At 50.1% G+C, this 12653-nt stretch overlaps 1 protein-coding gene across 5 annotated transcripts in view; it reads left to right on the plus strand.

The window, feature by feature from the left end:
* Positions 1-12653, plus strand: part of LOC126536512 (uncharacterized) — a 155576-nt gene that overhangs the window by 113403 nt on the left and 29520 nt on the right. The window contains exon 1 of one of the 5 annotated variants that reach the window (XM_050183513.3): positions 4771-5113. The exons of the other annotated variants lie outside the window; for them this stretch is intronic. Coding sequence (XP_050039470.1) covers positions 4962-5113 — 152 coding nt within the window. The 5' untranslated portion in view covers positions 4771-4961. Of the gene's footprint in view, positions 1-4770; positions 5114-12653 lie in introns of those variants that run through there. 5 annotated transcript variants of the gene reach the window in all.

Genomic DNA, 12653 nt, shown 5'->3' on the forward strand with positions numbered 1-12653 from the left:
AAGTACTTTATAGCGTAACGTAGATCTGTACCGTAATAGGTATGACGGAACACCGCCGATGACGGCGACGCCTGGTGTAGCTGTCATGAAACCAAAATGCGCTAGAAGCGCTCTTGCATGTGGCATTGCTCTTACCTCGAAAAATAGAAAAGAGGCTAAAAGTACAGTCATCACAATTATGCATTTCCAGTAATGTTTACGCTTGCCGACAAGTGGAACACAGTGGGCTGTTTGAGAATTCTGCGCGCTTTATTGTTCAGATACGGCGTCGCGAGATGTCGACACGTATACCTATCGCTGCTCCTCGCGTCTGCGCCTTCCCGTATTGGTCAACGTTGTGGTAAAGCTCTGTATAGCCTAGATATAGGATACTTTGGGAATCTCGGCACACGAGCGTTACTTTCAACCCTCCACAAGGTCGAACTCGCGACCTTGTGCTGGGCAGGCGTTGCCATGGCTTCTGGGTTACCCGTATAGGATCCATCGAGACGTAACCAATAGAAGTACGCTGCAGCTCGGATGAAGGTTGTTGTAGGCCGCCCCCTTCAACGTAAAGGGTGAACTTCGCGAAGGTTACAATGAGCTGCGGCGTATGCAGATATTGGTTTGTCCTTCAGCACCACTTAAAGAGCGCGTTCTCGGGAACGGCAATATCAGCAGCCAAAACGCCTCGCACTTGTCGACCTTCTTTCTTCTTCTTTTCCCTCACCACAGTGCCGGTTTACGCGCATTTACCCACTCGTCGACGCGCCGGCGCCAGATAGTATTCGCCTGATCGAGTATACCTAACCGAACAGGAGGGACAGACACGCATTGAGCGCGCCTTGGGAGTAAACAAGGGACAATCTCTGCGCACCGCATCGAAGCAGTTTTGGCAGCCGACTGTTACGTGGCCGCGGCGCGCCGGTTCGCTTATCGACGCCTTATTTGCCTCAGTCGAGAGCATTGTTCTCGCCTGAAAGGTTAGATTAGTGCTCTCCATCTTGGCGGTCGCAGGGTGCGTGCGTTATGTATCGCGTTTGGCCTCTGCTATGCATATATGCTCTGCACGACGTGAGCACTTAGTTTATGCTCCGCCGTCGCTTACCTATAAGAAATGTCGTGGGTCGCACAATGAACTTATTCAGTAGCATTGTATGCTTACAGTGAGATTGCAAACACAACCTATGTGATCATATGAGAGAATATTGTGTTCTTTGGCTGTACGGCTAGTGGGGTTTATTAAATTTGCATTGCAGTGAGACCGTGCAGGCCTGTCAAGCTGGAACGAAGCACTTTCGAAACATCATTGTGTAGACTCCTTTTTAAAAAGAATATTAAGTAGCGTACGTATGATTCGACATTGTATCACCTTCAGTGAAGTTTAAACGATAACGAAATTGTGGAACAAGTAGTCGAAGTGTGAAGGCACCAAGTATTTGTTTAGCGAGTGGTAAATGAAACGAGTGCTATCGGGTCGTCGTCACCTACCTCTCTGGCTTGAACGGAGCACTGACGCAGCACATTGGAATGCGCCAGCTGGGCTGCGGACAGTTGGAGCGACGTTAGTTTGATGTGCAGGTGCAGTGGATCCCGACGCTACGCTCGTCGTACTGTTGCATCGTATCCCGTTAACTGCCAACGAATCACAAAAGCTCCGGTGAATTTGTTCGTCTTCTCGTCGGTCGTGTATCTGGCTCAAGGAAGTATGAAGGCCTGCGCACGTTATAGTACTTGAATATGTTGTGTTGCCGCTGGTCACTTGCCACCTAAACTAATTAACGGTTGTGTCTGGCAAAAACGTCGGCTTCACCCCGCGTCCGGTAGGAGCAGCACGTGGCGTGACGTTGTGTTGCACTGTCGCCACTTTTCTCCTGTGTCATTGATTATACTATTCAGGAATGCAGCACACCAATGTAGGGCAGGATTTCACTGGTCACTGCTGTAAAGTGTGTTTCAAAGTTAATTGCTCACCACGATATGCAGCGGATAAGAATCGGAGTATTTGCGCAACCATGTATTTGAAGCCAACCTCCACGAGGTCCGCCTTTCTTTCTTTCTTTCTTTCTTTCTTTCTTTCTTTCTTTCTTTCTTTCTTCATACGCAGGGCAACAAAATATGTGGAGACAAAACACGGTGTTGTAAGGCTAATGCACTGTAGATTCTTCTAAAACATGACGCTCAGATGTGATGTGTTTTTGATTCAAGGGTAGTACCGTCGTATAAAAAAATTTTTGAGCATCACAATGGTTGTATGTCTAGGGGCGCAGGCAGAAAGCTTATGCAAAGGCGGTGTTTGCGTAGCGCATGAAAGTAGGAAACGAAGGACAGAGACGAGTAAAGAGTCTCTGTCCTTCGTTTCCTACTTTCGTGCGCTACGCAAACACCGCCGTTATGAACCATGACCAACTCGCCCAAGTCTCTACCCTAATACGTTTATGCGAAGGTTAGACTAGGGGTCTGCGTCCCCTATAGAGAACATTTAGACCTTGCCGATATCATTTTTAATAGGTAAAGCAAACCATACTCGACTCACAAAGCGAAGATTACGCAATAGTTAGCGATAATGATATGCAGTACATATATATACTTAGTGCGTATCATCTATGCGCCAACAAAAATGTATGCAATGGACGGATGGAAAAAAGTAATCAGCGAAAGGTTAGCTAGTAACTGCCGTGGAAAAATGATTACAAATACATATAATTACAATAATTAACCTATATTGTGCATGTGGTCCTCAAGCTTGGCCTCTGTTAACGGCTTCCTTTTTTGCTTTTAGACGCGATCTGTATACATATGTAAGTAATCACTTTCTTGACTCCACAACTATTGGTAAATCCTCCTCTCTCTCTCTATACTACACTACACTACGCACACACACACACACACACACACACACAGAGAGAGAGAGAGAGAGAGAGAGAGAGAGAGATCAGTGCGACCAGTATAGAACTCTTCTCTTCCTATTTCTTTCCAGCTTTACCTATTTAATGAACAGTCAATTATTGCTCGATTTTTGCTCGTTTAGCGATGCAGTTAGACGAAGCGAACTTTCAGGTTTCGTTCGTCCGACTGCATCAGCCCGCAGAGAGCTACAGCATCTGTCTTGGGCTGATAGCTGGACTTGCGCGCGCGTATGTGCGCAGGTGTGTGTGACAAAACTTCATGAAACCGTTGGGGGCGAGGGCTTACGGAGTCTCCATCTGTCGGAAACGTTTCCCTTGCGTAGTTTCAGGGATCACACGGCGCGCTCCTCTTAGGTTTGGCTGTCGGCGCTCAATAAAAACACAACGCGGGAGCCCTCCTGGACATTTCTGTGAGTACTTTCGAAACGACGGGAAGTTTTCTACCGTCAAGATAATAATCTTCGGCAAACAGAAAGCACAGAATGGTTTACAGACGCTATACCTTTTTACCGAATATTAATATATACGTACAGTGAACGCCACTCTGCGCAGTCGCCGCGATGGAGTCTCCCGAACCGGCTTCTTGCGTGAAAGGTTGCGTCGCACTGTATGTTTATCGGTCTTCTTAGCGTGCAATTTCCCGCTGCCTCTTTTTCGTAATACAGTGCATTAATTCGTAACATAAACATGACCATATATGCCATGCCGTCTTTTAAATGTGCTTCTTACCACCCCCTTTCCATTCCAGTGAACTTGCCGGTGTCTAGCATCAACAATTTCATAAACCAAACCGTCATGACATTAGCCGGGCAGCGGGCGAGCGTCTCAGTGCGCCTTTTGTGCTACTCGCCGAACGTCGCAGTCCCGACGCCGTAACAGAAATCTTCCTCGCGGCTGTGCTTGCTGCATACGCGAGTTGTAACCGATGGCTGTTTGCCGGTTCCAAGTTTCGCGAGCCAAGCTTCACGCAGCTTCTTGTCCTGCGGCTACGTGTGCATAAGGCTGACACCGGGCTCCGCCGCGTACGTCCGGCACTGCGGCACCGAGCAGCCTACCATGCTGCACGCCTCCAAAGGCACCACTATCTATTATAGTGCTTTCAAATGTTGTCAAGCAGACACCAAAGGCGGGAAAGTCTCACCACTTAAATCAGAACCACAGCGCAAGTGGGACTTTAAACTTTCGCTTTCAGCTCGCTTCGGCGATTCCGAAGCAGCCGACGCGGCTGCTGTGTCCACGTGATCCCTCATGCCACGTCACGCCGACAGTGGCGCCAGCTTTTCCAGTGGTGGAGCTCGCCCCTAATAGAGGCTAGCTAACCCACTTTCCGTTTCCTAATCATGTCGGAAATGTTCTCGGTAAGATCGTTTATACCCTGAAAGGAATGTTCACTTGAACACGAGTGCTCGTTGCTCTACAATGCCAATGCATTGCTCCGAGAAACATTTCCCGCAGGTGCCATAAGAACCGCGCGCTTTCAGCTGTGACGTCATTGTCACGTATAGACAAGCAGCCAACGCTCGGCGCGTTCATATTTTTTTGTAAAGTAAGGGATCGTCAATCAAGCTAGACGACGGCGCATCACGTGACACTGCCACGGTAGTCTGTCGCATTGTGAACGCACCGGTCGTCTTGGTCTCACACGCGGCCCAACACTACGTCACGCGCGTGCATCGGAATGCACCGAACTGTTTTTCAGTCGTGCGCCACGAGCGATCCCTGCCTTACGATGCCTGTCGTTGGGCATACGTAACCCCGACGGGTCAGTCCCTGCCCTTACTTTTATATTCGTCTTTTTTTCTCTCTCCTCCTCTTTCCCTTCTTTTAATCTCGCCGTGAAATCTCTCGCATTCGAGTCGCGCCGTACGCTCGCGTGCGTGGTCGCTTTTGTGTGTCCGGCGAATCGTGCGCGCCCGCGGCGGTTCGCCGTTGTTGTCGCTTGTCGACCGAGTTCGACGGGAGGAGGAAGCGTTCTCGTCGGCAGCCACGCCGTGTGTACCAACGTATGTGCTTGTGTGTGTCGCCGTTCGGAGCTGCGTTCGTGCTGGCGCTGAGCGCTAGCGGACGCCCCGCATGTCACGGCGGCCAGCTGTGGCGGCCCCGCCGCCGTCGACGAGGCCTCCGCGCAGCCTGTGGCGCGCCGCCACTCGCCGACTCCTCGTGGTTCTCGCCGCCTCGTGGCACCGATCGCGCTCGACGCTCAGGTCGATCCGCCGAGCTAACAGGTAACTGGCGGGCCACGTCGAGCGCGCATTTATTCCCGTGAAGTTGTATAGCTCGTTTCGGACTTATCCTGTTCTGCAACCAGCGTCTGCAAAAGAAAAGAATGGTGGTACGCTGTGTTTTTCTCTTCTTTCTGTCTTTCCTTATAGAAATACGTGCAGCACAGATGCACACTTCGAAAGCGTGAGGCGATTAAAGCTTCCTTGCCCTGCCAATAATACCGTTTTCATCCGCTATGTATACAGTATTATGTTTTGTGAAAGTACGCCCAGAGCGCTCACGGCGTCTCGTCGTAGCCCGCGTCGTTTGGCAGGCCGAAACTAGCCACACTGTATAGCCACACCAACTTTTGTCTTCATGTATTCTGAAGCGTGGCTTAAAGAGACGTCATAGCCGCCGCCATCTTGAAGCACTGCAATGCATGCCTGACGAGACGAAGCGAAAATCTACGCCTTACTACAGTCTTATCTACAGCAACGTATATGGGAGTGGTTCATGGATCACCCCCTAAGTGTCCAAGCCGTGTCATGACGTCACTTGCAGGCTATTGAGTGTCGGCGTAAGCCAAAGGCGTGTATTTCCGTATGCCCTTATAATACGCGCAGAAATAACCTCAACGAGAAGCGTTTTAAGCGCAGTACGCGTGCATGCGCAATCTTGCCGTTGCGTGATACCTCCCGTATATGTATAGTGCGTCTTCCCCGCTCTTTCGTTCCTCGTCTTCATGGTGTCGCTTGCGCCTTATTCAAGCAATGCTGGTACGAATTATGCACAAGCTAGAGACCACAGTTCATCGCTTCTTGTATGCAAAGAAAGCGTTGTGCCGCTTATGTGTATACAGCTAACCGATTGTGTGGCTCTTCGCACACCGCTCTTTCGCTCCTGGGGGGGGGGGGGGGGGGAAGGTATTCTGTAAGAGTCCACCTAGTGGACTGTCCATTTCGGCCGCTGCTGATTGGATGCAGCTGTACGAGAGAGGAGGAGAGGACCGGCCCTAGCCAACCAGCGGCGGCCGAAATGGACATTCCTTTAGGTGGACTCTTACAGAATACCCCCCCCCCCCCCCCCCTTAGCTCCGCTTCTTGTCCACCCGACAATGCTGTTTTATATACGGACGCCTCGCTCCGCGCATATGCGTGCGAGTGGTTTAGATCCCTCCAATAAACTCGCGGTTCCCGTCGGCTATGTGCAGTCGCAGCTGGCGCCGTTATTGCGTGTTTTTGTACTTCTATATTTAGCTGCTTATGTCTGACGCATTGTTTAGGCGATGCGCTTTGAATGCTGTTTGAAATTTGCACGACCAGTACCAATTGGTCGAGGAAGTCTGAATAGTGGCAAGAGAGGACAGTCATGTGGATCGAACACAAAGCTGCACATTATAGTATGCGAGCGCGATTCGATATAGGGGTCACTGCGCCCTCGGGGACGCGTGTAGCTCATTCTTTTAATGAATATACCTTAGAATATCTCCCTGGCATTAGTCATAAGTGGCCTGTGTAATTATAGCTGACGTGTGCGACGTTGCCGGAGTCTAATTTGAACGGCAATCTGTGCCTCTAAGCATGCGCTCGCGTCAGGCCGCCATATATCACCGCGCGGACGTCCCGCTGCATGTGTCTCGGCGGCGAATCGCAGTTGTATCTTGCTCGAAGAAAGAAAAGTGAAGCGGTAAGCTCGCGAAGTTCGGGACAACTTCAAAACGCTGACGTTCCGAAAACATTCGTGCGCTCTTTCGCTGGCGGGATGAAAAATGAACCGCGCGAGCCGCGGACTGTTTAAGAAACGAGCGTTTCATCGATCGCTGCGCGCGTTTCCATATCGCACTTCTGTGCAGACGTTGTGTGCGTGTTGCTCTACTACTCCTGAACATTCCGTTTGCGTTCGGCTGTCAGCCCCTCCCAGTCTGGCTCGCCCGTTTTTCTCACACACACACAAAAAAAAAGGAAACTGTATTGAGTCTGCGCTGACGCTGCATCGACGCGTGTTCCCAATGCACGATTGAGGCGCAGGTGGCGGAACGAACATCGTGACGCCTGTCGGCGTTTGCGGAAATTTGCAATTCGTTTTTTGACGCCACGTGCGATCGAGGAAGAAGGCAGGCAAGAAGAACTGCAACGGCGGTCGATATTGCCATGCGTTTCCGCGTTGGCTTGTTGCAGGCGCTCTTTCGAAAGAGCGCTTAAACACGTAATAGAGCGTTATACTGGAGCGAAACGTCAGCAACTATGCGCATACTACACACGTGCGTGCCTCGTGGTTTATAGATAGTGGCGCTCTATACCGGCATCTGCGAGACAGACAAACGTGCACGCGTGTAGTTTTGCGAGCGCGGCGTGTGTGTAACTTGGGTTTGTAATATATGCGCGCGCTTGGCGCTTAACTATCATCTTCCTGTCGTAGTTTATTACATGCAGACGCAAGCAGCAGCCAGGCGCTGTCGCATTTTACCTTTGAAAAACTGAAGTGTTGTTCGCCTGTGCTAGCGTGTGATGTCGTATACTTGATGCACTAAATGTCCTTCTATATAGTTTCCGTTTGCCGGGTATGTAAAATGTTCTTGCTGCACTGCGTGCGTGTGCGTGGCAACCCTGAAGCGCAAGTTCGCTGCAAGCCCGTTGTATTCGGTTGTGTACGCATTTTTTTGTTGTTGTTGTTTGTTTCGCTTGCTACTGCGTGCCTCCATTTAATATTTATTAGGTTGCACCGTATACATTGCGCTGCGTGCTTGGCCGCGTTGTATCAGATCCACAGAAGCTTCAGTATAGTGTGTAATCGCGCTTGCCCATTTCTTTACCGGCGTTTCACGGTGTCATATGCCACTACCTTCTACTTTAATTCCTCGTTATTTTAACTGACTGCGCTTGAGGGGTGCCACTGAAGAATTGTTTGGTTAAGGGGGGCGAACTTGCCAAGCTTTTTCTCGTCGACACGGCCCGTTAGTTGTCACTTTGCTGGGGCCTCTCCATTTCGCTGATAAGTATTTGTCGGCGCGCGTATAACAGCTGGCCGTGTGATTGAGTTCCGTATACATTTATGGACCGGTTTTTCAATAAGTTATTTCTGTTTGCTGGTTTCCGCCGAAATGAGGCCCCGAATGGTTTCTTCAATCTTACGCATTCGCTTATAAACACCGTGGGCTCGCGTGTGGTTACGAATGAGTGGAGGAAGCGTGCGCGCCCTTTAGAGTGCGCGAATAGGATAACGGGCATGCACTAATTAAGCACTTTCGCCGTACGCATTGGGTGGGTCACACCGATCTCGCTGGTGAGAAACATGTATTCTGTAAAGAGAGAAAGCCTGTTTGAAGTGCTGCCTACGCTTCTATATAACGTTGTTGACGCAGTAAGGTGGAGTGAAGAACCACAACCGCACTGTGCGTGCTTCTTTGAATAAGCACAGCACAGTGTACGAATGCAAACACACACACTCCTAACGGCGCACGTTATGAAGTGCTGTCGTTGAGATGGGACGACCACAGTGCTCCGCGCGCACATGTCGTGCTCGCGCTTTACGCGTTACATCCCAGTATTCGCCCCCCCCCCCCCCCCCCCCCTTTGTGCTGCGTGTGCATATGCGTAGACCATTTTAGTTCGTCTTTAGGCGTGCACCACCGTTGCGATAGCACTCGGTGGTGGTAATATAGGTACGCGTGTGGCGTTGGAGTGCGGCGGTTAACCGTTTCATGCCACTCCAAGCAACAGTGTGCAGACACGGATGGCGGTTCTGATGGTGGCCAGAATGAAAAAAGAAGGGCTAATTAAATCTGCGAAAAAAAAAAATGTTAACTACGCTTCAAAGCAATTCATATAGCGCACTTCGTCGGAGCGCCATATTGAACACACTGCAGTATCCAACGGCCATGCGTCGCACACCGGCGCGTCCGCTTCGTATAGACCGTTTTTTCGTAGGCGCCGCCATATTGTGAACGCAGTGGCGCCGCCTATGAGCAGCGCCATACTGGCTTGGGCGAAAGCGGTCTTTTGCATGGCAGGTATACGCTCGGCGGTAGGTTCTGGCGTTTCTGTTCGCGGTTGTACGGTCTGTTTAGTATGACGTGCGTCTTCTACGTGGTACAAGGTCCTGTGAGACTTGCTGAAGTGGTTTAAGGTGTCATGGCCGGAATTTCTGCTGGCGTTGAGGTGGACGGAACACGCAGCGCGATGTGTGCGCGTATATTTGAGCCTACAATCAGCCTCGGAGATCAATTGTGTATTTCTGAATGTTCCAATCCCTAATGTGACCTTATTGTAGTATTATCCTCTATTTCTAGGCTGCGGTTTAGGAGCCATGACACATACGCGACGATCGTAACAGCGTGGGTACCGTTCTGCTACGATAGGAGCTGTGCTGTTATACTTTGACAAGCATTCAAACTGTTCGCTGCAGGTTACACTGCGTGACTACTTGGTTCGATGGATGAGGTTTCCACCTATGAATAAATGTTTTGGCTAGTAATAGCATCATACCTTACAGTCTGAATTAAGCTTGTCCAGCAAAGCGACCGTTTACTAACTGCGCGAGCGTCCTAGGCAGTAGTAGGTGCTGAATTACAGATATCTTTGTTCTATATAGCGCATGGTCCAAGCATACGGCATCAGTGGTTATATATTTATAAACGTTGTGCAGCGTTAGCCCGTTTTCCCTTGCTTTTTAGAGAAAGAGGATGATAAATGAATTTTTTTTTTGCGGTTGTGTTCGTTCAGTTCTCTACGACGCACTCACACGTATTAGGGAAATCTTGCGCTAAAAAATAGCCATCGCATTCTTTTTATGCGAACCCTCTCATATATTATATGGCTGTATACAGGCCAAAAGGGCAATGCCGAAGCACACAGCTTATATATATGTATCGTGCTGGCTCACCAACCGCAGTGATCGCTGTGTTGAGCAGCGCCATGGGCCACATGCAGCAAGGCTAGCGCAGACATACGGTAATTTCAAGCATACTAGACTTGAAATGCGTGAGAACGATGCCAGCGTATCACAAATATTTGATAGCGCTTGCCGCTCAGATATTTCGTGGTTGCCTTAGGTTGGCCGTGCACAGCACGCGCTCTTATGTTTTACTCCCTACGCCAACGATCAGACAGTGAGCTGATTTACCATTTAATGCTAGTAATACAGACACGCCGGTTTCCTTTGTTGATTTAAAATCGATATAAGCAAAATAGTAAAGAACACATACACGCACAGCGACTGATAATGCGCGTACACCGCGGCTGATTATGCGCGTCACATTTTTGCACCACCAAGACATAATTCCCCCTATAGTAGTTACCGATGCACCGAAAGGCTTCCCTGACGACCTTATATGAACGAACATGGCGTAAATTTCACAAAGTAAGATCTAAAACATCTCGAAATCGTTCCGCAGCACGCGGCAGCAATACTTTCAAGCAGCGCCGCGCCGGATCGCCCAAGCCAGAGAGGAGGAAAGGCTCTCCGCGCGCCCTATCCTCCTCGCCCGATGAAACGGTTCCGTATAACGGATCGGCGTGCAAATGTTGCGCGTGTTCGTTTAGCTTCTCCGTACCGCGGGCGAATCTGCGGGACAAACTATCGGACGCACCTAATGTTCGCGCGTGGGCGAGTTGTTTATAACCTCTTGCTATATAATCTGCGCGCCGCGCGTTGCTTTTGGCCACCTTTTGGCGCCTCGCGTGGGTACGTGTGCATTCGCAGGCTTCAAAAGAGCGTGATATACTCGCCGGCAGCTTTCTGTGGCTATGAAGGGGAAGCTACGGGGGCGGAGGTTCTGCACACGGTGGTACCGCGCCAAGTAGTCCGGCAGCGTTTGACAGTGCTTTCGGTTGCTCGGAACATATACGCTGAATCGACGCAGCTTCCACGTGCGCCGCGGTTTCGCGTTTCCCCAGACGCGGAAGGGAAAAGCCGCAAGATAAGTAAACCTTTGTGCTCAGCGGTGTGTTCTAATTTAACTGTTGCTAGTAACGTGCTTATTATGTTTTCTCTTCCCCAGCTTAAACTAACGTGGGTTAAAACGCGGGACTCTATTCAGAAGCGCTCACACTTGAGCGCGCTTTGCCTCCGTAGCTTTCCCTCCATAGCCACAGAAAGTTGCCCGCGGGTGTAGCAATTACCTCGGACCATTAAGCGCTCGCTCGGAGTCTGCACTCGGCGAGCACAGAGCGCGACTATTGCGTCGGCGCTCTCGTGTGCATGTGGTGGACCGTCTGTGTGCGCTCGCTCGGCTGTGCATGGGCGCCTGTGTGGAGTGTATATACGCTTGCGGGTTCTCGCGTAACTGTAATACGCCAGCCCTTCATTCCGATCTTTTCTCCTTTTTCTTCCCCTTTGTCGCAGCGTCCCCTTTTTGTCGCATGTCGCCACTTCATCCACCCTCGGCCCTGCAGGAGTCTTGCGTAACGCGTACTGCGTGAAATGTTTTCCGTAAGGATACATTCGCGCTGCGACGGCTTTGCTGTTTAACCGCGCGTGTACGGAAGGAAAACGAGTTGAGCAGCCACTTTAGCTGCAGCCCTGCATGCCAGCGAGAACTTGTGTGGCCGTTCGGCATGTTTCACTCAGTGTCCCGATCGTTTCAGTTCTTGCTGCTCAGGTGTAAGTGGGGGCCGGTACGACGTTGTACGTGAACGGCTGCTCTTTGGACGCGTAGGAGTGCGAAGTCATGAATTTGTTTAAGCGGCGTTGCTGTGTACGTGATCACTGTGTTGCTTGAGGAGCCTTTTTTTTTTCTTTTTAGTATGTCTGGTTGTGGGGTCTCCTATATAGTGCAAGCTCTTAGAGCGTGAATGAAGTTGGAAAGAGCGATGTGTTCGACACTATCTTTGCTGGAAAAGTATCCGCTGGAGAAGTGGCTAAATGTCTTCGTTTTCAACGGAGCAAGGGCTTGCCGTCGTGGATAGCTCAGAAACTCGGTGACGCTCAGTTTTACGGGTCCATCGTCATCGAAACCGTGGTATTGAGAAAAGCGACTCCATTTGTGCTGTCTGGTCGAATCGATAACCTTGAGCCATTTAGCTTCGGGCATATATAAATGACTTGATGAATATCCTTGAACAGGACGTCGTCGTCAATACGTGCTTTAACAAATTCACGTTGCAGCGGTCTGTAATAAGTATTCGGCCCAAGCTACTTGGCGATGAACTTTCAAAACGGTTGACTCGTGATTCCGACGGCAGGTCAGCGCCAGGCGTTTTCAAATTCGCGGGCGTCCCGGGCTCTGGTCATACGACACTCCACGAAAAGTATAACACGTGCGCGCTCGGCGACGGCTGAAAAATACGCGAGACGATGTTATATGGCACGTATAGACAGCTGTTTGATTAGTGCGTCTCACGTGGCGATATGAAAAGTCCATAGACATCATTTATCGTCTTAAGACCCGAAGATGCAACTCACGTACATAATCTCTTTTCAGATCGGTTCTTGTAACTAGCTTGTATGCTACGGAACTTGTAAAAAACATTTTCTTTATAAATACCGTGGTTAGATGCTTGCAGTCAACATCTCCACGTATACGCGGAGAAAGCGACCATCTCGCGTTTCTTGTACGTAGAA

This window comes from Dermacentor andersoni, chromosome 4 (genome assembly GCF_023375885.2).
Source record: "Dermacentor andersoni chromosome 4, qqDerAnde1_hic_scaffold, whole genome shotgun sequence".
Classification (NCBI taxonomy): Eukaryota; Metazoa; Arthropoda; class Arachnida; order Ixodida; family Ixodidae; genus Dermacentor; species Dermacentor andersoni.